Raw genomic sequence first — 22,912 nt, 5'->3', positions numbered from 1 at the left:
AAAATATAAATATTCTAGTAATTCGGACAAAATTCAGAATAATCACCATACGGTTCCTATATCTTTGTCACTTGCACCTTTCACTCATTCCACCATTTCCAATCGGATCAGTCTGAATTTGTCTTCAAACAAGTACGGAGTGTGTGAGAGGAGAGTGGAGGTAATTAATTCTTTTCCATGTGGAGGAAACTCCCGGAAGAAAAGGGCAAGTCTGCCTAAAAACAGCCCTGCATTGGAGATTATCACCACCTAGGACACCTAATCAGCCCCTTTGAACGACTACGGTATTCCCGGAAGGAAATTCGCTCTATGGGCCCCATCGGTCACGCTTCGTCGCCCTCATGGGAGGTTTCCAGCCGCTTAGGGGAATTCGTAGGGGAATCCATCGGGGGATTCATTGAGGGAGTCTGCCGTAGTTCGTGGTGGACCCTGAATTTTACTCTAAGGTGGATTCGATTGTATAAATATCTTGCAGAATTTTCTGCAGAATTTCTATAGAAAATTTTATGAATTTTCGGCATTTTCCTTAAGATGTCGTTCTATCAAAATAGACTTGGAATATTATCTCTGAAATTATTTATCAACTTGGTAAAATTTATAGTAACGATTTTCATGATATATTTTATATACTGCGAGGATATGCCGTCTTTAGAGAAGGATTAAAAAGGAGTATTGAATATACTTCCGATCGAAAATTCTGTATTTTTTGATAAATTGTACAAGAATTTTTTTGAGAACAAAAAAAATATTCTTAATATTTCGAGAAGAATATTTTCCAAAATTTTTGCAATAAAATATAGAGATTTGAAGTAACCGTCTCTGAAGCAGCCATTAGGTAATGGGTGTGAAACTTCGCTTACTCGATAGAAAATTTGATAATTTTGGTTATTCGCCGCTACGATCGGTATAGCGGTTAGCAATTGATGGCCGTTAAAAAAGAGAAGAAAAAGAAAAATTGCGGAATTGCAGAACGAAGATTTGCTGGGCGATTGTCTCATCAACGTAGGGTTGTCTTGAAAAGGATTGACTTTAATTCCTGAGGATGATCTCCAACTACCATCGTGGTTTTCTAGAATAAGGGAAAAGTACCCCGGATCGGAATGTTAAGTGACATTATGGACATTTAATTGAAAATATAAGCCTCAAAATACTATTTGGTATTTTTGTGTATGCTAATCGGTATATTAATGATCCATTTAGCTATATCTGTGCGATTGAACTTTAAAATTTTATAATAAATTAATAAAAAATAGATGTAATTGATACTGTGTACTCTGTACCTCGGATCGTCACGAATTTAATCAGGTGTCTCACGGAAAATTGGTTTTATAAATTAAATCTACACTAATGCACTGTATTCTTGTGAGAATTAAATGGTAAAAAGTAGTTAATAATTTTTAAAAGTTCATTTTAATTGGTGCAATAATATGACAATAACTTGACGATCCAAGGAACACTGCCGATCGCTGGTGCTCTTTCCTTATCACAAATAACTATAACTTTTTGCCTCCTGAATCAACGAACATAAATAAATAAAAATAATCATGTACACCTCATCTTCAAATTCTTTCCGCCTTGTGCTAGATTGCACATTATCAAATTTGCGATTTTTTCTGAGAACAGAATAAAAAAAAACACAATTATTTTAATCAATTGTTTATGGAACACTCATCCACATAAAAAACCCTGTTTGACTTTCTTGTGCATGGAGTTGAATCCGCTTTAAAAACAGCGAATAAAATGGCAAATCTACCATGAAACAGTCTCATGTGACTCATACGCAATTAGTTGCGTCGTCGTTGCTGCAGATTAAAATTGTTTCTTCTGATTTTTTCGCGTGGATTTCTCCTCTTTCTCTCGACGCCAAAAAATGGCAAATAAAAATTTAATTCAATTTTTCACGTTGAGCTGAATTATCCAACATTTCTATCCATCCAACCATGAGGTCGTGTGGAAAATGTGCAGTTGAAACAATTTGAAGGGAAATTGCACGAACATGTCTGTTTACTCCACAGGGAATTTTATATGTATAAGCATAAATAAGCGTAAAGGGAAAATGTTACACAATATCCCTCAATTTATCCCACCCCCCCCCCCCCCCCCACCAACGGGTGAGAGCATAGTGCGAACAATTTTGCTGCAGGCTTCATGCTATCTTCAACAGAGCTTTCCTCGGCGTAATGATGTTGTGGGGGAGGAAAATACGGGCGGCAATTTTCCATCAACCCCCCAAAAGATGAGCTTAAAGTTTTACACACACCCTTGGAGAATGTTTCAAGGATTTAGCTGGTGAGTGGAGTCTTTCATTATTTACTCAATCACTTCACAAGCTCCCATGAAAGGTTTACTCTCGAAAATCTTCTGCTGCGGAGCAATATTGTGAAGCTCAGGACCTTCATAATAGGTTAATTTAATTGTCCTCCAACACCCATTGGAAATAATGACTTCTGAAAGGATTTCACAACTGCCAGGCGGATCGAAGGACCAACAGTGGAAAATCATTCTCTATCCAAATATCCCATGCAGTGCGTTCAGCCATGAATAAGTAACTTGTCATCGAGTGAAATCATCCCCAAAAGGCACCCCTGAATATTCCAAAAGCATATCTGTGGATGAAATATGAAGTCGGGTTTATGGTTCCCATGACAACCCTCACCATCATCCCAATTCCAACCCTGTCTCCTCTATTTTTGCCCATTCTTAAAAACCATCTCCCATTTGCGTGTCGGAGCACTTCCAACAGCATTTTCCAACTGAAATACCAAATGAATTGAATTCCATTTCAAAGAAGGGAGTTATTTTGAAATTCTTTTAGCTCCGTCTTACCCCACATTTCTTTCAAGACCAAAGAAGATCTATCTTGTCATGGAAATATGCTACGAGTTGGAGTTTTTAATGAATTTTATCACTAGAAGCTATACACCTAGGGCTGTACACCTAATCGAAAGAAGCTTTAAATTTAAAATTTAAAATTTTCAAATTTAATTTTCTAGGAAGGGGTATCGAAAACCAGAACGTAATATTCCTTTCCATTTATTCTATGGCTTCATAACAGAGAGGACAAAAACGGAATTTATATCATTTTTTATGGATAAAAACATTTTATAAATACACTTAGTTTTAACCTATATTTATCAATTAAATATACCAATATTTCATAAACCCTAAAACATTTTTGGTAATTTTGGTAAAAACGGTAAGTAAAAAATTCAGGGCACTCAATGGGTCAAGTGGTAGAGTACTCGCTCTATGATGCAAGTGTCCCGGGTTCGTATCCCCTTTAGGTCACCAGGAATTTTTCTGGCGTTGAAGGTGTTCGGATTGCATGGGACTGACAACCTCATCCCGAATAAGAAAAAAATAATAATGCATGTCTAAAAATCCCCATGCGGGAAGGCCTAGTTCCTTCATGGACTGTTGTGCCAGCATTAATATTAGGGGAAATGAGGGATGGTTCGCACGCTTTTTGGAAGTCAATATTCAAATTTTTTCTGGCTGAACGGTAAAATGGACAATCAATTGCGCTATACCACAGGAATCTGTGGTCTTTCAACTTTCTATGCGTGCCTCATTCACTGCCGTAAAATCTGTTCTTTTTCCTGGACAGGAAAATAAAAAAAGTATGATGATTTGTGCGAACCTTGCCTGTGGAGGAAAGATTCGCACGATGGGTTGTGAAGGTTCGTCATTGCATTTTTTCCTGGAATAACTCTTGTTCACAATTAAAAATTATTTACCGATTATTAGATTCAAATTCCATGAATCCACGGAAACCATTATTTCACTAAAAGAAGGTATCTAAAACAGTTTTCTTCAAATTTTTCTGAAGCACTGTTTTTCTTGCAAATTTATGTCGAAAAATCGACTGAAATGTGAAAATTTCAAATGTGACAACCTTAAAAATTTATCAGCTGTCTTTTCTTCATCTTCCTTTTCCTTTGATGGTTTCCTCTTTGAGGTTATGTTGTGATTTTAAGCTGTTGGAGTTACCTGATGAGTTGGCGAACCATAACACTTTCAGTGGTTGAACCAATACGCAGTGTAGTATTTAGGATTTTTTCGCCACTCGGAAAATAATTTTCCTCTGATGCAAAAAATATTACGTAAATATCAACCCAAATTGACCCTTCATCTATTGGTGTAGTAAGTGATTATTTCTGAAAATCAATTTAACTGTGAGAAATCACACGAAATGTGAGTCATCGAAATTTCCCATTTTAGGCCATTTTTGCATTTGTGATGCTAGAACCTAGGAAAGAGGGGCTAGGTTGCCTATTTTTGCAGTGAAGATGAGGTTTATGATTGTCTATCTAATGCCTAAGAAATGAGGAACTAGCACTTTTCAAACAAAGAGAAAACTCGGATTGTTCGAAGTCTCGCGCGTGTGAAGCATCCCTCACTTCCCCTATTATTATAACTTTTCGCATATTTCTAAAAGAAACTGATGCCTACAATTATTTAATTTTGATCCACAATTGTTTTGTCTACTTAAATTATATTATGTTAAAGCCCAGCTCCTTTTAAAAATATGCGAAAAAATCATACAACACCCCGTTACCAATTTTCATTTTTCATTTTTACCAAACATTTTTATCAAATTACTTAACAATGCACACAGAAAAATTGAAAATCCATAAACAGAAACACTCAGGAATTTAATTTCAAATCTCATGCAATGAATGCCAATGCCCTAATCCTAAGTCCTTGATCATTTACTTTTAATTGCAATTTGCAAATCTCAAAACATTTTTCATTTTTCAGCTAATGCTAAACTTAAACTCCCGATCCCTTAGCGTCAAAGAGATAGGGATTCTAACCCATTTCATTGGCAAAGAGCTTCTGAATTTAAACGCCTCGAGAATTCACGTCCAATTTAATATCCAGTAGTCTTATTTATTCTTAAATTTAGAGTCAAGCCTTTCCCAAATCAAGAGACTGGGAAAGTATTCCAGCCTTGTGCAATTATCTTTTTATAAAGTTTTTGGAATCCTATCGGGTTAATACTGATTTAAACTGGTTCATAAATTACCATAAAATCATTCCAAAAATTCAAAACTGATAAGAAAGTGGACATTTTCGAACGCTTTGGACTTGGACTTTTTCCATGAAAACATCAAAACGATGAAAAAATATTAGCTGGGAATATTAGACATTATAGGTAATCATTGGATCGAATCTAAGATCAACGATGAAAGACTCTACAAATTGTAAGTAATTTTTGGCAAAAATTGCTTTTTAAGGCAATTAGCCAAAAAGCAGTGAAAAAACAGAATCTACAGTGGGACCTCGTTAGAGTCAACTAATTATTTCCAGGGCTGTTGACTCTTGGAGTACGAAAAAAATTAATTAAAGTGTAAAATTTTGATAGAAAGGGGTATTATTTTATGTCTGTTCTAGATCATTGATAAATTCAAAACGATAGTCGAATAATTAAATTAATTAAATAAATAAACCCATAAATTCTACACCCGCTGGCCCAAAAAACTCATTATATGGGCAAATGTGGAGATTAAGGAATGATTTTACGGAATGTTTTTATTATTAGTAAATATCTTAAGTATAAATTACTCTCCATGTGGTAATCTTGAGTTCCACGAAGGATACTAAGATAAAATGGTATTCTAAATATTTCTTTTTTTTCACTTTTTTTTTAGAAGAGCTCAGGTAGATATTTATTTGTAGAAAATTCTGATGCAATTAACATTATTAACTAGAATTTCTTTTAAACTTTAAGTATATAAAAGAAGAGATTGAAAGTTCTTTTCGTTATGCCACGGCTGTAAACTTCACAAAAAGAGCAATAAAATCGGGAATAAACCAATTTTTCACATTTTCTTCTTGTTCTGTAATGTGCACGATAAATGGTTAAATATATCGACTTGGAGTTTTCGGATGACCCCCTAATAAGGCAACCTGAGGATTATTAATATGATCATCATTCACCCCCTACCCCTCTCCCCTTCACCACTAAGATCGTTTTTTTTGTGGTTACAGGAAATCACGTCATACTGCTTTTTTCGGAAGATTAAGGGGAGGTGTCGGGTGGAAATGAGAGTTGTATTAATAATCCTCCAGTTGGCTTATGGGAGGTCGTCCGAAGATTCCAAGTCAATATCTTTCTCCACTTTAATCTTAAATGTACAAAAGAAGTAAGTTTTAACCGTTTTTTGATGATCAATTTTTTAATTTTCTTTTGAGATACTAATCTTTTAAATTAAAAATGTAACTTAAAATTAATTTACATATTTTCTTAGAAGGGCAATTTTTATGGTCATTTATCAAAGGTAAGTTCTTTAAAAAGTTTAAATAAATCTCGAAAAAGTTTTTTCGTTATGTTGTATTCAAAAAATCTAGCATCCTACAAGTTTTTCTTTACATTATAAATTTCCTTACATTACACTCATAGGGGAATGTAGGCAGCCTTCGCACATTTTTTCGTGCTTCATATTCAGATTCAGGACTTTTTTCTGACTAAACTCTAAAATGGGCAGTGAATTGCACTACACTAAAAAGTTCTCTGATCTTTTAGGTTTCTATGCATGCCTAGTTCACTATCACAGAAATGTTGGTTTTTCCTGGAGAGGAAAATGAAAAAAATATGACGATTCGTGCGATTCTTGCCCCCGGGGGCAGCGTTCACACGATGGGGTTTGGGTTCGTCATTGCTTTTATTCTCGAAATAAATTTTATCTACAATTAAAAATTATTTTCCGATTGTTATACTGTACCTCCGTGAACCCGCGGGAACTATCACTGCAATAAAAGAAGATCTTTAAAACACCTTTTTCACATTTTCTAGAGCACTGTTTTTTCTTCCAAATGAATATCGAAAAATGGACTATGAACATATTCACACGGTTCACACTGTTAATAACCGTCGTCTCATGGAGATGGGAAGGAGACTATAAGCCTGTCGAAGAGGAAATGACCACGAAAGTCTCATTGTGGCTTATGAGGCTTTAGTGAGGTTATGATTTTCAAGCTGAAGTTGTCTGATGGATGTGCGAACGCTCACACATTCAGTGTTTGAAACCACACACAGTGTAGTACTTGCGAATTTTTCGCCACCGTGAAAATAATTTCCCTTCAATACAAAAAATTATTACGTAAATATTATCTCAAGTATACTCTTCATCCACTGAGTAAGTGACTTTTTTTTTAGAAACGAGTTTAACTATGAGCAATCAAATGAAATGTGCGCCATCAAAATCACCCATTTTGGGCCAATTTTCTATTTGTGATCCTAGCACCTAGGAAAGAAAGGCTTGGCTGCCTATTTCTACAATGAAGATAAGGTTCACAAATACTTAACTTATGGCTAAGTAATGCGGAACCAACTCTTTGGAAATAAAGAGAAAATTCGCATCGCTCCAGGGGCATGACGTTTCTATGTTTGCCAAATGTTTCTAACGAGCCGAAAAAACTTTGGAGTTTATACGGTGTTTTCTGTCATTGTGGAATGAATTAGCAAAAAATTCAAATACAATCTAAAAGCCAATTTAATATGGAATGGGCAACCGAAAACCCCAAATTGGCAACTTACGTACTTTCAGAGATATCTCGTGAAATGTGTACGAAAACAGGGAAAAATTCACACTAAAACTGGTTGCATTTTTTAGAGCTAATGTCACCCCCTGCATCGTTCGAAAGCTCGCACGTGGAAACTTGCCTACATTCCCCTAGGTCTAATTAAAAAATCTTGAGACAAGAGATTTATTTTTCTAGTGTTAAAAACGTTACATTGATACACCAAAACACTGATTTTAATTTCGAAAAAATCATAATAAAATCGTATAGTATTTATGTTCAATAAAAAAGGAAAAGTTGACTCTGTCGGAGTCAATTTAGGGAAATTAGAAAACTATTAGCTAGCATTTTAGGTTTACCATTTTACGATTTACGTAACAATTTGCGGTTTACCACTTTACATTTTTCGGTTTACGGGCCAATTTGACTTTTTTTAATAACCAAAAAAGCTTTTAATTTATTTACAGATTTAAATGAAAAATATATAATTTCGATTAGGGTTCTCTGTTGATTTTTCAATAAGATCGGTTATGATAAGTCGGCGGGTGTCCCATCCTAGAAAAAAATTGTGTCGAAACTTATCTATTCCCATTTGATATTTTAATGGCCCTGTATCACAATGCTTTTCAGTTCTGTTACATATCACTTTACCTTCCCTTGTTGTTCGAGAAGTTTAATTTTTCTTTTATTTGCAGGATTTAGTGTCCTCTCAAACCACATACAAAAACATTTTTAGCTTTATGAATTCAGAAAAACCTTCGGAGAAATCCTTCATTCTGTGTAGAACCATTCATTAGAACCAAAATCCCTCGAGGATACCCAAGAGTTCAGGGAGAGTTCATCGCAAATTTAAAGGCAAACTCTGAAAGTTGATGGACATTGGAATTGCTCTTGTTTGTGCTGAAGTTATGCAAAACAGAAAGAAAGGCAACAAAAAAAAGGGGAACTTTGGGGAAAAACTGTCTCATCAGAGTGAAATTTTTCTCTGGTTAACCACAAAATGACTCGGTGATAGAAGACACAATCTCCCTGGCGAACTTTAATGTTGCGGGGGTGCAAAAAAAGACTTGGGCTTTTTTGCATATAGCCGTGTGGGTAAGCTTTTTGTTGGTAGGATTGGGAGGATGGTTAAGGAGATGGATGGTGAGGAGTATTGCGCTGACATTTATATTGAAAAAGGATAAAAAGTGGCAGAAAGAAGGGGTTGAAAATGGATGGTTACTCCACCTACTGATACCCATTGTATGTCGTGCTATATATCATCTTTTTGGTGCCACTCACCCCTAAATGGTGATAGTTTTTTGCAAAAGAAACATAGCCCTGAGGGTGCGAGGGTGGAAAATGGGAAAATTACCGAAGGGCGGGAACATATTGTTGGATTGTTGAGAGCATAGCAACGTCCGGGGTGGATCCAATCCCCGCCAGTCCTTGGTGGGAATTGAAGAAGGGATGAAATGGCGAATAGTGGTTGCGCATGCTCCTTTGTGGATTGAGATTGTCTCGAGCCTTGGGAGTCTCTTGGTGGCAAGAAGAGCCCTCCTGGATAAACTCCAATTTGAGTCTCACATGAAAGACCTCGGACACTGACGGGTTGGCCGGTGATCTGGTGAATTGTGGTGTTAAATGATCGGAACGGATTTGTGATCCAGATCTTTTGTATTGGCAATTGTGGTGTCCAATAGTGTTGAGCATTTTGATTCTATTGGGAAGCTCTGTTTTTTTTTGGGAAGAATTGAAACGCAGATTTTTGCTTCTGTCCCCATGTTTGCCATCCGTGGAATTTTTTTACACTTTTCAGTCGTCAAAACATTTTCCGAGAATTCACACGTGTTTCATTTGCATGGCGTTTTTGGCTTAAGATTCCTCATTCTGCCATTTGAGATCATCGCCTGAAGAAGTTCCTAAACTTCTTGGAAGACGCTCTGACGCCTTTTGGAGCTTGGCTACAAACTTTAGCGAACTGTGCCAAAGTTTCTTCTCGAAAAGTTCGTCCCCTCAGTAGGGGTCTAGCTCTCGGACCCTGAAGTCAACCAATCCAAAAATCACAATTCCCCGGAAAAAAGTGCGTTAAATGTGATTTGATGTGTATAGTTTGAGGTTTTTTTCTTTTTTGGGGGGAAAAAGAGTGGAGTTTTATGAGTGTATTAATAGCAAATATACACTTCGCGTCAAGGTGATAAGCTACTTGTGTTTCCAATAGAGTACATATAAGTAGTATCTATTTTTTCCATATTTATTTACTCTTTTTTTTTACCCACTGATACATACACTTTTGTCAAAGAGATAACAACGCAAGTGAAGAAGCTCACCAGTTCCTTCGACACCGTATCACCCAGCAAAATGAACAGTATTTCAGTTTATTGCGAACCGTGATTGACTTTTGTGTTGCCCCCGGGTGTACTATACCTATAGTGAATAGCCTAGGTATTCTATGAAGTTCACTTATTAAGGATTATCAGTGAGAGCGAGGCTAAGAGGTCCTCCCTTTGATCAAATGTCAGTGTGTGTGACATCATCAGCAAATGGGGGCACTATGGCATTGCCCCATTTGCCCCTGGTATCCTCAATGATGGGCCAAACTCATCATCCCATGGGCCCGAGCAATCTCGGCACTAGCACCCTCGTGGATCAACAGACAGCCCTAACATCAACTGATCATCCCAATCCCGATATGCTCCTAGCTCTCATTGCACGCAACAAAGCCCTCGAAGGTGAGTCCCTCATAGCACCGCCGGTATATACCCCGGTATGAATACTTAACCCACATTTTCCCAGGTTGATAACAACCTCCGCGCATTCTGCACATTTTCCCATCCAACCAATTCTTTCACACCAAAAAATTCCCTCATCGTTCAGTGTCAGAGAAATCACTTCTTTTCGGTTTTGAATCTGATTAGATTTTTTTTTGTTGTTGTCTATGGGTGCCTTTCCTCATCCTTTTGCCCCTCGCCCCCCCCCAAAAAACAGTTTTCCCCGCCAAAAAAAATTCAGTGATAGAGAGATATTCTTCGCAACATACATTTGTATTTTACAGAGGTCTTATCGGGGCGACCTGTCATGTTAAAAAACACAACACTTCAATAGAACGTGAGCGATTATGACAGATTTGTGAATAAATCAGAAATCAGTCGCTAAATTGTCATTTCAAGTGCGATAAGGAGACACTCTCGGGCGCTTTTTTTTCTGACCAAACCACCACTCACCTCTAATCACAATTGTGTATTAGCTCGCCAATGTGCCGTATGCCTCGTCTTTGCTCACAAACTCGATGATTTTTCCAGGAAGAGGCTTGTGCGAGTGATAACTTAGGTGATTTTCAGAATGAGTTAGAAATCGGTCGTCATAGAGTCAGTGTAACCACTTAGCAACTACATTTTGACTATTTTAATAACCAAAATGTGGTAGTATTTTACTCTTGAAAGAAACCTGATAGGGTAAAGTGATATAAGTTGGACATAGTGTTACAACTTGGACAATTTGCCGGTACAAGTTGGACATGGCTTTTTTCTTGATAAATACAATACAAAATTTGTTTTTAAGCTCAAGGAACCAAATTATAAAACTAAAGCATTAGTAGCAGCCAAATTATACCATTGTCCAATTTGTACCACTTTACCCTACGAGATTCAAACCTAAGATTTATCGATTTTGCCATATGGCTTAATGGTGTTATTACAATTTGTATTTAAAATAGTTCAGAAAATTTCAGAGTTCGGGAAAGTTCCTGTGAGTTTTACATACAATCTACAAGCTAATGTAATGTAGATTTCCGTGAAAATAACTATTTATTCATACCATTTATGTTTCTTAAAATAAATTGGTTATAAACTTTGTCATTTTTGACAATTTTTAATAAGGAAATACTTAAAAATTTTGTTCTAGATAGAAAATGTTTTAACGAAGAAACCGAAAGAGTTTTCCTCTTTATTTTTAAAATCCTAGTTAAGTCTTATTAAACGCAAGTTTAGAAAATTTGAATCGTGGAAGAAAAAAAATATGAAAAAGAATATTGGAAGGATAGTACCAAGATTTATCGCTACCTTATATTCGCTAATTTTAAGAGTTTCCGAAATCTGTTTTAGGCAAACTTTTAGGATTTTAGCAATCTGTCTTTAAATGTAGGGTCGAAGGAACACCTATTCGACAGGGAACCCCTATTGACACTTTTGTCAAAATATTGAAATTTATTTAATGCATTCAATAAAATCTTAGTAATTATGACGTTTTTTCATTAATACAACTAATATTTTTCTATACGGATAAGTGTTCGAATTCCATATTCCGAATAGTACAGAATAGGGTGTCAATAGATCTTGACACGAGTTCTTAAAGTGTCAATAGATGTTTCTTTCACCCTATACCATCTAGGGATGGTCCATCTAACAAAGATCAGCAAAAATTTAAAAGTGGTCAATAACGAAAACATTAAAATTAACAAAATTTTCATTATTGTTTTGTAAAATCGAAAATAAAGAGTTTTCAATTTTACCTGTGACCATTTTAGATATAAATAATTATATAAATAATAATTATATAAATTAGATCGGAGGCAGATAAAATCCCGAAAGCCAAAATTCCGAAATCCAAAATCGTGAACGCCAAAATCAAGAAAGGGGCATAATCCCGAATGTACAAAATCCTGGAAGGGCTGAAATATATCTAGCTATGACAATTTTAAGAATTCGGGATTTTGGCTTTCGGAATTTTGATTTGGACCCAATTAGATACATAAGGTGAAGTCATCACTTATGAACGGACCGTCCAAAACGATATACACACACCTATGGGGAGCGGGCAAAAATCTTAAGTTTTTACCGAAAACTAATCTCGAAAAATCTTAAAATTATCAGTTTTTGATGTGCAACAATTATATGATTTTTCAAAATCTGTTTTAGGTAAGAACCAGTAAAAACTGAAGATCTTTCGAAGCTGTCTATAAGTGTATAACGTCCATAAATGATGGCTCCACCATATTTGTTAAAACTTAGTATTTTGCAGACAAGAATTTATTATTTTAAATACAGTGATGTTCACTGGAGTACCTTTAATATTAGATTTTTTTTCATGCCAACAATTGAAATTAAGCAGACTTGCATCGTAGAGTATCTGCTCTATAACTTGATCCAATATACAGTTAATTAAACAATTTATTGGAAAACAAAATTCAAAAAGAAGTAAAAAAAATTATTTAAATTTTATTTATGTCATAGTTTTTTCTACTGATAAATTTATTTCTGTTGAATTTAATAACAGTTTAAATAGGGTACAGAACTCAGCAAAGAACGAAGTTCATTATTATTAGATTTTAATAACTTTTTGTGTTTATATAATATTTTTATTTACATAATAATCTTTGTTTAAAAATAACAAAATATATTTTGAAGTGTTTCTTTTTAATTTTTCGCGGTTAGTGTATTAAAATTTGTATCGTAAAACTTATTTATTAGCAGGACAGTATCCTATTTGCCTATCAAGCTCAAATATAGTATAAGTTTTTTTTTATAATTTTGCATTTTTCACTTTAATATTTCTCTCAAATTTAACATCAAAATTGAGAAATGTTTGTAGGGGGAGGTGGGGGTACTTTGAGCATTGGAGCTACATTTTTATACGATTGTTTTGCATATTTATAATGGAAACTGAGTTTTAACATGATGAAATTTGGATAAACAACATAATTGTTGGTCTAAATAAAATAATTGTAAGAAAATAATTGTTAGAAATAGGCGAAAAAGTCGAACAGCTAAAATTAGCCCCACCTCCCCCAACATTGTTCAGTTTACAATGTATAAGAGAAATATGTCCCTTCTGACATTAACTGTGAATCAGGGATCAGACCGCCCAAGAGCCGAAAGCTCTTACCAATTGCACTACGGATCCCCTCAGTATCAAAAAACATGAAGCGTAAAAATACTTTTTATTGTCTTGAATAATTTATTTGTTTGCTATTTCTTTCTATAACGAATGAGAAAATTGGTAAAATTGTACAACCAAAATTTACTTGTTATTCACCTTAATTTCCTTAATAATTTTTATTTTATGATATAAATAGAAGAGGCAGGGGCGGTCTTGTAAGCATAGCTTTAGAAAATTCATTATTTTTGCAGAATTAAACAACTAATGTCGGAATCTGCATTGTATCACAATAGCTAATACCGATTATTCGATTACAACAACTGAAACTTTTATTAAAATGTATTGCAAAAAATAAGCAACATGAATTCCCTAACACTTTTATAGAGAAATTTCAATTGATTTTTAATTAAAAATTTATTTTATTTAACAGTCTTAAATTTTATAGATTTTATAAAATTTGCATTTAAATTTTATATGCCAATTTTATAAAGTGAAATTGTGTTAATAATTTTAAATATTTTAAAATTAATGTATTTTTATTTATTTTTAATTTTTAATTTTAAGATAATTTTTTCTTTCAATTTTCATACAATTTAAGAAGCTTTTTGTAAAAAGTTTATATCTTTTTCTTTAACTGTTAATGTTAATCTTATCAGGTACTTCAGATGTAAATTCATATATCTCTTTATTTTATTTTTATTTGTTTAAATGTTTTTTCTACGAGCAGAAATTTTAAAATAATAAATTTTAAATAAAAAAAAATATAAGTTCAAGACCCACCTTTCTTATCACAATAGTAAATATTTATAATTAGGGTGTGATTTAATTTAAGTTTCATGGGTAATTTCTCTGATATCTCAAAGAGATTCCCCGAAACCAATAAGGTTTTGCTTTATCACTTTTCTTAGAAGCTCTCCATATCACCTGGTTATGCCTGAGGAGATTTCCAGCAACGGATAAAGCTTTGCTGTGGAAGCCTCAGCTGGGGATTAACTACGCAAATCGTCATTGTGAGATTGACCAGGGTTATTTTGGGTATAGCCCTAAATACCGTAGCTCTTGGTGAAAGACCCAAAGATTAGGTGCTTATGTGCCAAGTTCGATGACGGCCGTAATCGAAAAATGGGTGACACAATGGGTAGTGATTTCTCATCGTGACACCTTTTGTGGCCACTCTAGTATCACTTACAAGAATCTCTGGCTGTTTTCAACCACTCTTCCATAGATCGTCCAGCAATCTTATCTTGTCCTGCACAGTCCCAGAAAACACAAACTATGTCTTATGCGAGTGGACAACTTCACTGATGGCTATCTGGGTGCGATGAAGCCCGATAGTCCTTCCAGCCAAGTGGCAAGAGAACGCACTTGGAAGCGAAGAACTTTAAGTTAAGAAGTGATCTTTGACCCTGTGTCTATTAGTGGGCTTCATGCTAAGATGTTTATTGCATATTTGAGGCGGGTTTTTTCAGTGATAACACATTCGACTTCAAAAGGTGGTCCGCCTTAATTCACCAATGCTAAATTAAATCCACCAATGAGGTGCCTCAAGTGCCATTGATACTTATGCGGAACTTTAAGCTCTCACACTTACATAAATGCGACTTAAGGCTAATAGGCGGATTAGTGTTTGAGTGTGGAGATAGTTGTTTAAAGAGGCTTGTGCAATAAAATACTCAGCAATGTTATGTATTAGATCACACATTTTGGATCTGGATTCGACTAGTTAATCCTGTATAACAAGTTTTGCAATGTGCAATCGAATAGAGTAGAATCAAGAGTAGAATTTACAAAGCACTTATTTAAAATAAAAAGTGTCGGATAACCCTAATTCCAGCGCTTAGTCCGGTTACCTTACCCATAATCCTATTACTAAAATCATGTGTATACTACTTGAAAAAGAAGAAGACATCAAATTGCTATCTCAACAATCATTCGAATGATAAACAATTTGTCAATTTGCGTTGAAAATTATGAAAATTCAATAATTTAATATTTAAAATCACAAAAAGGCTGAAATTTGTACAAGATTTCTTCCGGCAACAACTTTGCTTCTTCTAGAAAAATGAGTTGTATTTACATGTTAAATAATTTCTATGGGTTTATTTTAAATACTTTTCTGAACAATACTCTTTAAGGAAATTTAATAAGGAAATTGTTAAAATAAGGATTAGTTGTTGCCGTTCTTCTTCCTTTATCATTCCTTATCTAGGTAATTGATTTACGTAATGTATCACTTTTCTTTAGATCTTGTTTCGAGTAGTTCTCATTTATAAATATTATTACAAAATAAATAATTTAAGTATTTTTGTGTAATATTACTTTAAAATTGAAAGAAAAGTGTTTTTTCCAAGTAATTATTCACAGCATTTTTTATTTTAATTCAAGTTTAATTTAATTCAAAAGAACTGCTAGAAAAGTACTAGAAAATTTCATGTCAATTTATACGATATGTTTGACACGTTGCTAATGAAATATTTCGTTCGTTATAATAATCTGAGTAGAAGCAGTACAGTAAAACCACAATAATTCGAATTTGTCGTTGATACTTAAAAAAAATCAACTCAACCTTTTTTTAATTTACAATATTATGCTAAATATGGGTATCTTAATAATTTGATACAGTCCAGTAGCTTTTTCTGAAAAAAGAAATACTAAAAAATACAGTTCTTTACAGAAAATCTTTTTTAATTTTTAAAGTAAAACGATTTAAAACATTTTATACCTGGTGTATTGAGCATAAATACAGTTTAACAGAATTGTTGAATTGAAGCAATTCGTTTTCATTTAGAATTAAATACCTATCCTAATAGGGCTTAGGTTTAAGGACCCAAATAGACTCAAACTAATTCTTTAGAACATTTAGCCTGTAAAATTTGCTATTAATAATTTGTCTCAAACTGTCATATGCTGAGGGCTTAGGAGCATCGATCATACATCCTTTCCGAATATTTCTTTAACCTAATATTTTCGAGGATTAGTCCCAGTCTAATTGGGTTCTACAAGGCTTATATAGGCTTCAGACCTAAGGCTTAGACAAATGCCTTAACCTCTCTAAGTGGTTGTTGGTCAAGGATTTTGGGAAAAATTTGATTTAGGATTAAATATTGAAAGCAAACGATCAAGGAGATCTTCAAAAACCAGAAAAAGTGGTTGCTATTTAGGATTTTGAAACCTTCGGGAACTGGGTTTAACCCTTTAACAACGAGACACTTTACGGACTGAAAATCAACAATAAAAATTAAACTGGAAAATATAATCAATGATAAGGATGATAAGTCTTACATCTAACCTTGGAAAGTCCAACAGAGTCTGATTTGGTGTATTTTGTGCTTCTGTGAACGATAGGGACAAAAATAGCCCAAAAATTTAAGTAATTTTTCTAACAATTCCAATTAATAATATTTCTCGCTTTAAGGAAAGATATTACGTATGAGTATTGTAGTTTATATTGCCAAAAGTGTTTTGCTAAAAAAAATTGGAAGTATAAAAAACAAATAAAATCTATTATGAATTTGAGAATTTAAAAATTCGCCATTTTTGAGCTTTAATATTTACTAAATAGCAAATAGCTAGACTCTTGCAAAAAAAAAAATCTACATTCCTTCAACATCCTACTTTACAATGATGTACAGACATAAGAAAAAAAAATAATTTTAGGTACTTAGGAAAAATTATTGTCTTTATGGGACACCGGTGTTCCAATCGAACTTAAAGGGTAAAACCTTTAGTCTGAAGACCACTTTAGTCATATGGCTTAAGATATTTAAAATCTTACCGGTTTAGTTTTTTTTTGAAAATTTTGACTCGTAGTTGGATATTAAGGGTAAATGATCTATTAGATTCCAAAAAACACAATAAATTGTTTTGTAATTAGAATTTAGAGAACTTCGGGATCTGGGCTAAGCCTCGTATAAGACCTCCTCTTAAGACCGCATAAAAAAATTCATAAAGTTTCGTTTAGACAAGGGCTTTTTGAAATACAGAGATCGAAAACTGAGGTATGGTGACAGACGAGGCACTTTCAAAAGCGAAATGTAAATATTTCAGTCACCACGACGACGAAATGGGAAGTAAAAATGTCTTTTCTAAAGTGATTTTCAAATACATTTTCTGTTAGAAGAACTTCGATTGAGAGCGCACAGATATCTAACGCATTGGCAGCTAAAATCCTGAAAGCCGAAACCAGAAAATACAATATCCCAAAAGACAAAATTTTGAACGCCAAAATCCCGAAAGCCAGAATCCCGAACGCTAAAATACCAAGAACCAAAATCCCGAATGGTTATAATCCTGATGGGAACGAAATTATACAAAGAACAATATGTAAAATAGTTTCCCAAAACAGGTCTTAGGTTAAAATCCCGAACGCCAAAATACTGAAAGCGAAAATCCCGAACGCCAAAATCCCGAAAACCAAACTCTGGAATGGAGCAAAATACCGAAAGCCAATATTTCGAATTCTTAACTCTAAACATACCGACCGTTTTTGGTCGTTTTTCGGTCAAATGACAAACCGCGGCAGGGTAAGATACTCACCAAATTTGTCTTGGAATAGAGCAAAAAATTAAAATTTAAACACTGAAATTACATGCATATTTTAAGAAATTCATAAAGTTTGATAGTGACATTATACCGCTTAAATTTGTGTGAATTTTGAACCGGTCAATTTGACCAGGTCTTGGTAGATTTAGTGTTAAAAGTGTCATATTGCTACTCCGACGAATTTTTCTGTACCTTAGGAAATTATTCTGCACATTATCCTCTCTATAATATCATCCTTTTTAGGATTTTGAACATTCGGGATTTTGGCGTTCGGTATTTTGGTTTTTGGGACTATGTCTTTTAAGATTTTGGCCTTCGGGATTTGGTCCCTTTCCGGATTGTGGCGTTTGGGACTTTGGCTTTCGGGATTTTGACCAACACCTGTTTAGAGATTAGAATTAGATGAATTAGAGATGAAAGATATGACTTACTTTTCTTCAAAATGAAATATTATACATTAAATAGTAGGATTTGTATTTCGTTTTAAAAATGTGAATAATTCAAGGAACCTTGTTACTTTTTTTCTGTTCAAAATGAACAACAAAAAACAGCTCTTAAAATTTTCAAGTTTTCGAAAACTTGTCGAACAGAAATTTTTCCAGATGTATTTTTGGGCTTCTGTGTCCCGTTTCAATGCGGAAATATCAGACCACTAAATTCGAAAGGTAGGCCAATCATTATTCTATCATTGGGATAGTTCTCTAATTCTTATAAAACTGCTCGTTAACCTTGTGAAGTCTCTTCGCTATCAATAAGATCTTGTAATTTTTTTTTCATACAAAATAACGATTTTTCGGTCGGGAATGGTCTCCAAAATCCCATTTAACCATTTTTTTACGGACAGCATACCGGCGCATAATTTCCATGTATACTATGAAAAAATGAATCGTATCCACCAAATGGATGATAAATTATTAGAAATAAAATATTTAGTCTATTTTGAAAGATCGAGATAAGATTAAAATAGAAAATTATCTATAAAATTCTATCTATCTATAAAATAGAAAAATTCTCATAGAAAACAAATTTTGGAAAAACTTTTGCAATAATCTTGTTTAAATTATGGTAGATTCGGTTCTAGCAAGATATTTTCTTAAAAATGAAAAGATTTTACAAGAATCCTTATTATTAAGGGTAGTCTAACTAAATGATTTCGATAATGATTTTTTTAAAACCTAAACTCTATTTAAATGAATTTCCTTTATCTATGGATTAAAGGGTTACGTGGGTTACTACAAATAATTAGCATATTTTGTCTAAATTTCTTTTCAACAACTTAAAAAGTTTATGTGATTTAGGCTCATAAGTACAAGAAATTACAAAATTTAATTTATTATTTTACAAAATTTAATTTTAAAAGTAAAAAAAAATCAGCCGTTGGTTTGGGATAAGATTTTCGGAAATTTTGTTGAAATATTTAAAGAAAATATGTTTTACTTTTATAGTGTCTACACACTAGAAGCAATTTTCTTCAAAAATTACTTTTTTTTTTAATCTGCTGTTTCTGCCTACAAGGACAGGCGAAATTTTCTTTAAAAAGGCATTTTTTTAAAGAAACTGCCCCTAGTGTGTATAGGGAGGCCATTAGTCTTCATGTCCCACGCAACGCCTTAATTTAAAGTTATTTAACAACTAACAACTTATTTTATAATGAATTCAAACTATTTCTAGATTTAAATAACTGCTGTTCTGTGTTGTATATAATTTAATACTTTTCGTCGGTACTTAAAGGTTAATAAAATAGGTTTAATTTTTTTATAAAGACCTGCTGATGCTGAAGCACTTAGGAGGTAGTTCTTAAATACGAGGATAGGATATTTATTAAACTTTATTATACCAAATAGATTTAAAAAAAAACGTAAAACTATAAAATAATACAGTTCACCTGGGGTGGAATGATAACTTTTCGACACTATCGTATCGATAGTATCGATAAATCTATATCTGTTAGATTAAGTGAATATCGACTTTTTAGGGATTGTTGGGTAATGTTGATAAACATCTATATTAGTTACAGGAAGTGCAGCTAATGTTTAAACTTTAAAGTTTTCAGAATCGACAGTCGATAGTATCGAGAGTAAGTTACCATGTCACCTCTGGTTTTAATGAACTCTTGAAAAACATATTTTTATTGTTTTGAAATGAACCTTGAAGCGCCATTTACGAGGAAATACAGCTAACTCGTGATGTTTGAAAAACGTTCTTTCAGTAAATATTGATAAGGATTAAATTAAAAAAATGCCTTTCGGGTGTTATTAATTTCATGCATGTTTTACAATGTTATTTCTAATTATTTATTAAGTCACCTGTCTAAAGTAAGGATTTTTTTTAAATTCCACAAGCGAAAGTTTCTGTGAACTTTATCAAAAAGTACGCCCAACTTCAGTATTTTCAACATTTTCTTCTAACTCTAAGTCAATAAATTTATTGATATTTTCGCCTTTGGGGAATTGCAGTGCTCAAAAGTGGGCAAGTCACGTTTCTTCGAGTGGTTTGATTGCAAGATCAATTGAAGAAGACAGTCTCTAAGAGAAAGACAACTAAAGACTCCGAATGCACGATATAGTAAATTTTCTTGTATTACTCAAGAGCCGCTATATTTGTCCGAGAATGGTGCAAAAAAGTCGAGTGCTTTAAGTTGAAAAGGAGGTTGAATTACTATCAAAGTCACGCTTCTTATCTTCGGCCATTTGTATGTGGAAACACGTTTCTTTGTAACACCCAAACAATAAAAGATCGATGCTTTTAGATTTTCACCCTCATCCCCCAGCCAGATTGATTGTTCTCCGGATGGGGGAGGGTTCAGGAAAAAGCTTCTCTGCCCTTCCTCCCCATCCAGGATATGGTCGTACAAATCGAGGGCATACGATGAGGGTGCGGAAAAATTGTCAGGGAAAATGGTACAATGGCGATTTTCCTTTTTTCGCCAACTCCCTCAAACATTAAATAACAAAAGAGGGATAGAGAGTTTTAGAGCCATTACTTTAGGATCTCTGTTGGATTTTCTGGTCCTTTCGACACAACAAAAGAAGTCATATTGATTGAGACTTTCTCCCCATTCATTTTGAGCGTCTTTCTCCATCTCGAGGGCGTTTTCCTACCACAAGAAAATTCCTTCCCTTTGGCTTCGACACTTTGCTTCGATCACAATTAATTGATTTCTGTGTCCATTTGGACGACAATTATGCACAAAGTGTGTCTAATTGAATTCCTCGATGTGGTCCAAGTGTATTAAATATTCATCGAACCCACCCCCTCAGCCACCCATCCACGGCCTTTTAACTTAATAACATAACGCCCGTGCGTGGCGGGTCGCGTGATCCCGCGAAGGGGGCGGAAGAATCCAGGCGTTTAGTGTTCACACAAAAAAAAGAACAAAGGTCCTCGCTGGGAATATTCAATACATGGATTGGGTTTCAGTCGCTTGAGTGATCCCCTTTCGTGGGAATAAGACTCCTATTACTGATAAACTTATGCAGAGGGCTGCAAAGTTTCATGAAAAGTTTGTGAAAATTTCATAGTGCCTCGAAGAAAAAGATTAGATAACACAGCGATGCATTGTAGCAGATCAGACAAATAGTTTTTTTTAGTTCGGAGGCAGCCAAAATCCTGAAAACCAAAATCTCGAAAGCCAGAATCCCGAATGTTCGAATTGTATTTCGCTCACTGTATGTTTTATTTTGTTTAAACATTTTGAAAGAAAAAAATCAGATTATAGCACCTCATATCAGAACCAAAGGCATTTTTAAATGTTTTTCAAAATAAAATAGGCATTGAGTAAACGAGCATTAAAAAGTCCAATTTGGTCAGTAAAAAATTCGAAATGATCAATAAAAAAATGGTCAATAAAAAATAAAAAAGGCAGTAAAAAGTTAAAAATAGGGCAGTAAAAAATTAAAAAAGAGCAGTATTTTATTAAAAGTGGTCAGTAAAAAATGAAAAGCGGTTAGTAAAAAGTGAAATATGATCAGCAAAAAATAATAAGTGATAAGCAAAAAATAAAACACGATCAGTAAAAAGTAAAAGATGATCACTTAAAAATGAAAATCAGTCAATAAAATATAAAAATTGGTCAGTAAAAATAAAAAATGAGCCTTAAAACATTTAATTTGGTCAGTTAAAAATTAAAAATGAGCAGTAGGGGAAAGTGACCATGCTTGATACGATCCAAGCTTGATAATAACTATTTTTTTCCTATGTTAATCAATAGTTATGACTCATCGTAATATATTTCAATAGCTGGTGCTAAGCCTCACATTTCCTAAAAAAATTAGGATCCTGGCTCTTTTTTCCTAGTTTCAGGAAGCAAAAATCAAAAATAGGCCCAAAACTGTAATTTCGATACATGATATTTCATAAGTATTGTTGTCGGGCTTCTGCCCTGAAAGATTCCTCTGGGAGGCCAAGGCTTATCGCGGCCAATTGCCCGGCAGCGACCCAGCTCTGTGCCCCCATCCGAACACTTCCAGGCCATGTTACCGACTGACTGACAGTGTCGCCTGTCAGCCAATCCCCCACACGGCGGGCAACAGAACTATACCGCCAGTAAAAGGCCTTGCTTGGAGCGAGAGGCGGGAAATATGAATTTCCCGCGAACAGGGAAGGGAATCCACCAGCCGGGCTCTATTTCGCTATCAGGTGGAAAATCTCGCCTACAATTCGGCCATCCGACGACTCACCGTCCTCGGTGTAGTCAGTGCCAAAAGGGAATGGTAGTACTATTGCCTAAGCACTATTGCCAATCCATTTACCCTTAAGGTGACTGCCACTGGCCTTAATAACTCCATTTTTTCTTGAAACAACTTAGCAGCCTGTACTGCCGTTTCTTCCAAATGCGACAAACAATATGCTTCTTCTATATTCGCGTAATCCACTCCAACAACTTTTGCATAGACACTGGAATGAATTCCATGCATAAGCAAATCTCCTTTTCTTATGCGACTAACAGACCAGTACTATGTCAAGAGCTTCTCCAACACTATTCACT

At 34.3% G+C, this 22,912-nt stretch overlaps 1 protein-coding gene across 2 annotated transcripts in view; it reads left to right on the top strand.

The window, feature by feature from the left end:
* The first annotated feature begins 9,084 nt into the window (after positions 1–9,084).
* Positions 9,085–22,912, top strand: part of LOC129806627 (LIM/homeobox protein Lhx4) — a 56,050-nt gene continuing 42,222 nt past the window's right edge. Inside the window, exon 1 of one of the 2 annotated variants that reach the window (XM_055855347.1) lies at positions 9,085–10,238. In XM_055855347.1, the coding sequence (XP_055711322.1) occupies positions 10,022–10,238 (217 nt within the window). In that variant the 5' untranslated portion in view covers positions 9,085–10,021. The remainder of the gene's footprint in view (positions 10,239–22,912) is intronic. The other variant, XM_055855346.1, reaches the window with a different exon arrangement.

The sequence above is a fragment of the Phlebotomus papatasi genome, chromosome 3 (genome assembly GCF_024763615.1).
Source record: "Phlebotomus papatasi isolate M1 chromosome 3, Ppap_2.1, whole genome shotgun sequence".
NCBI classification, from domain to species: Eukaryota; Metazoa; Arthropoda; class Insecta; order Diptera; family Psychodidae; genus Phlebotomus; species Phlebotomus papatasi.
This window is presented reverse-complemented; position numbering and strand designations above follow the sequence as displayed.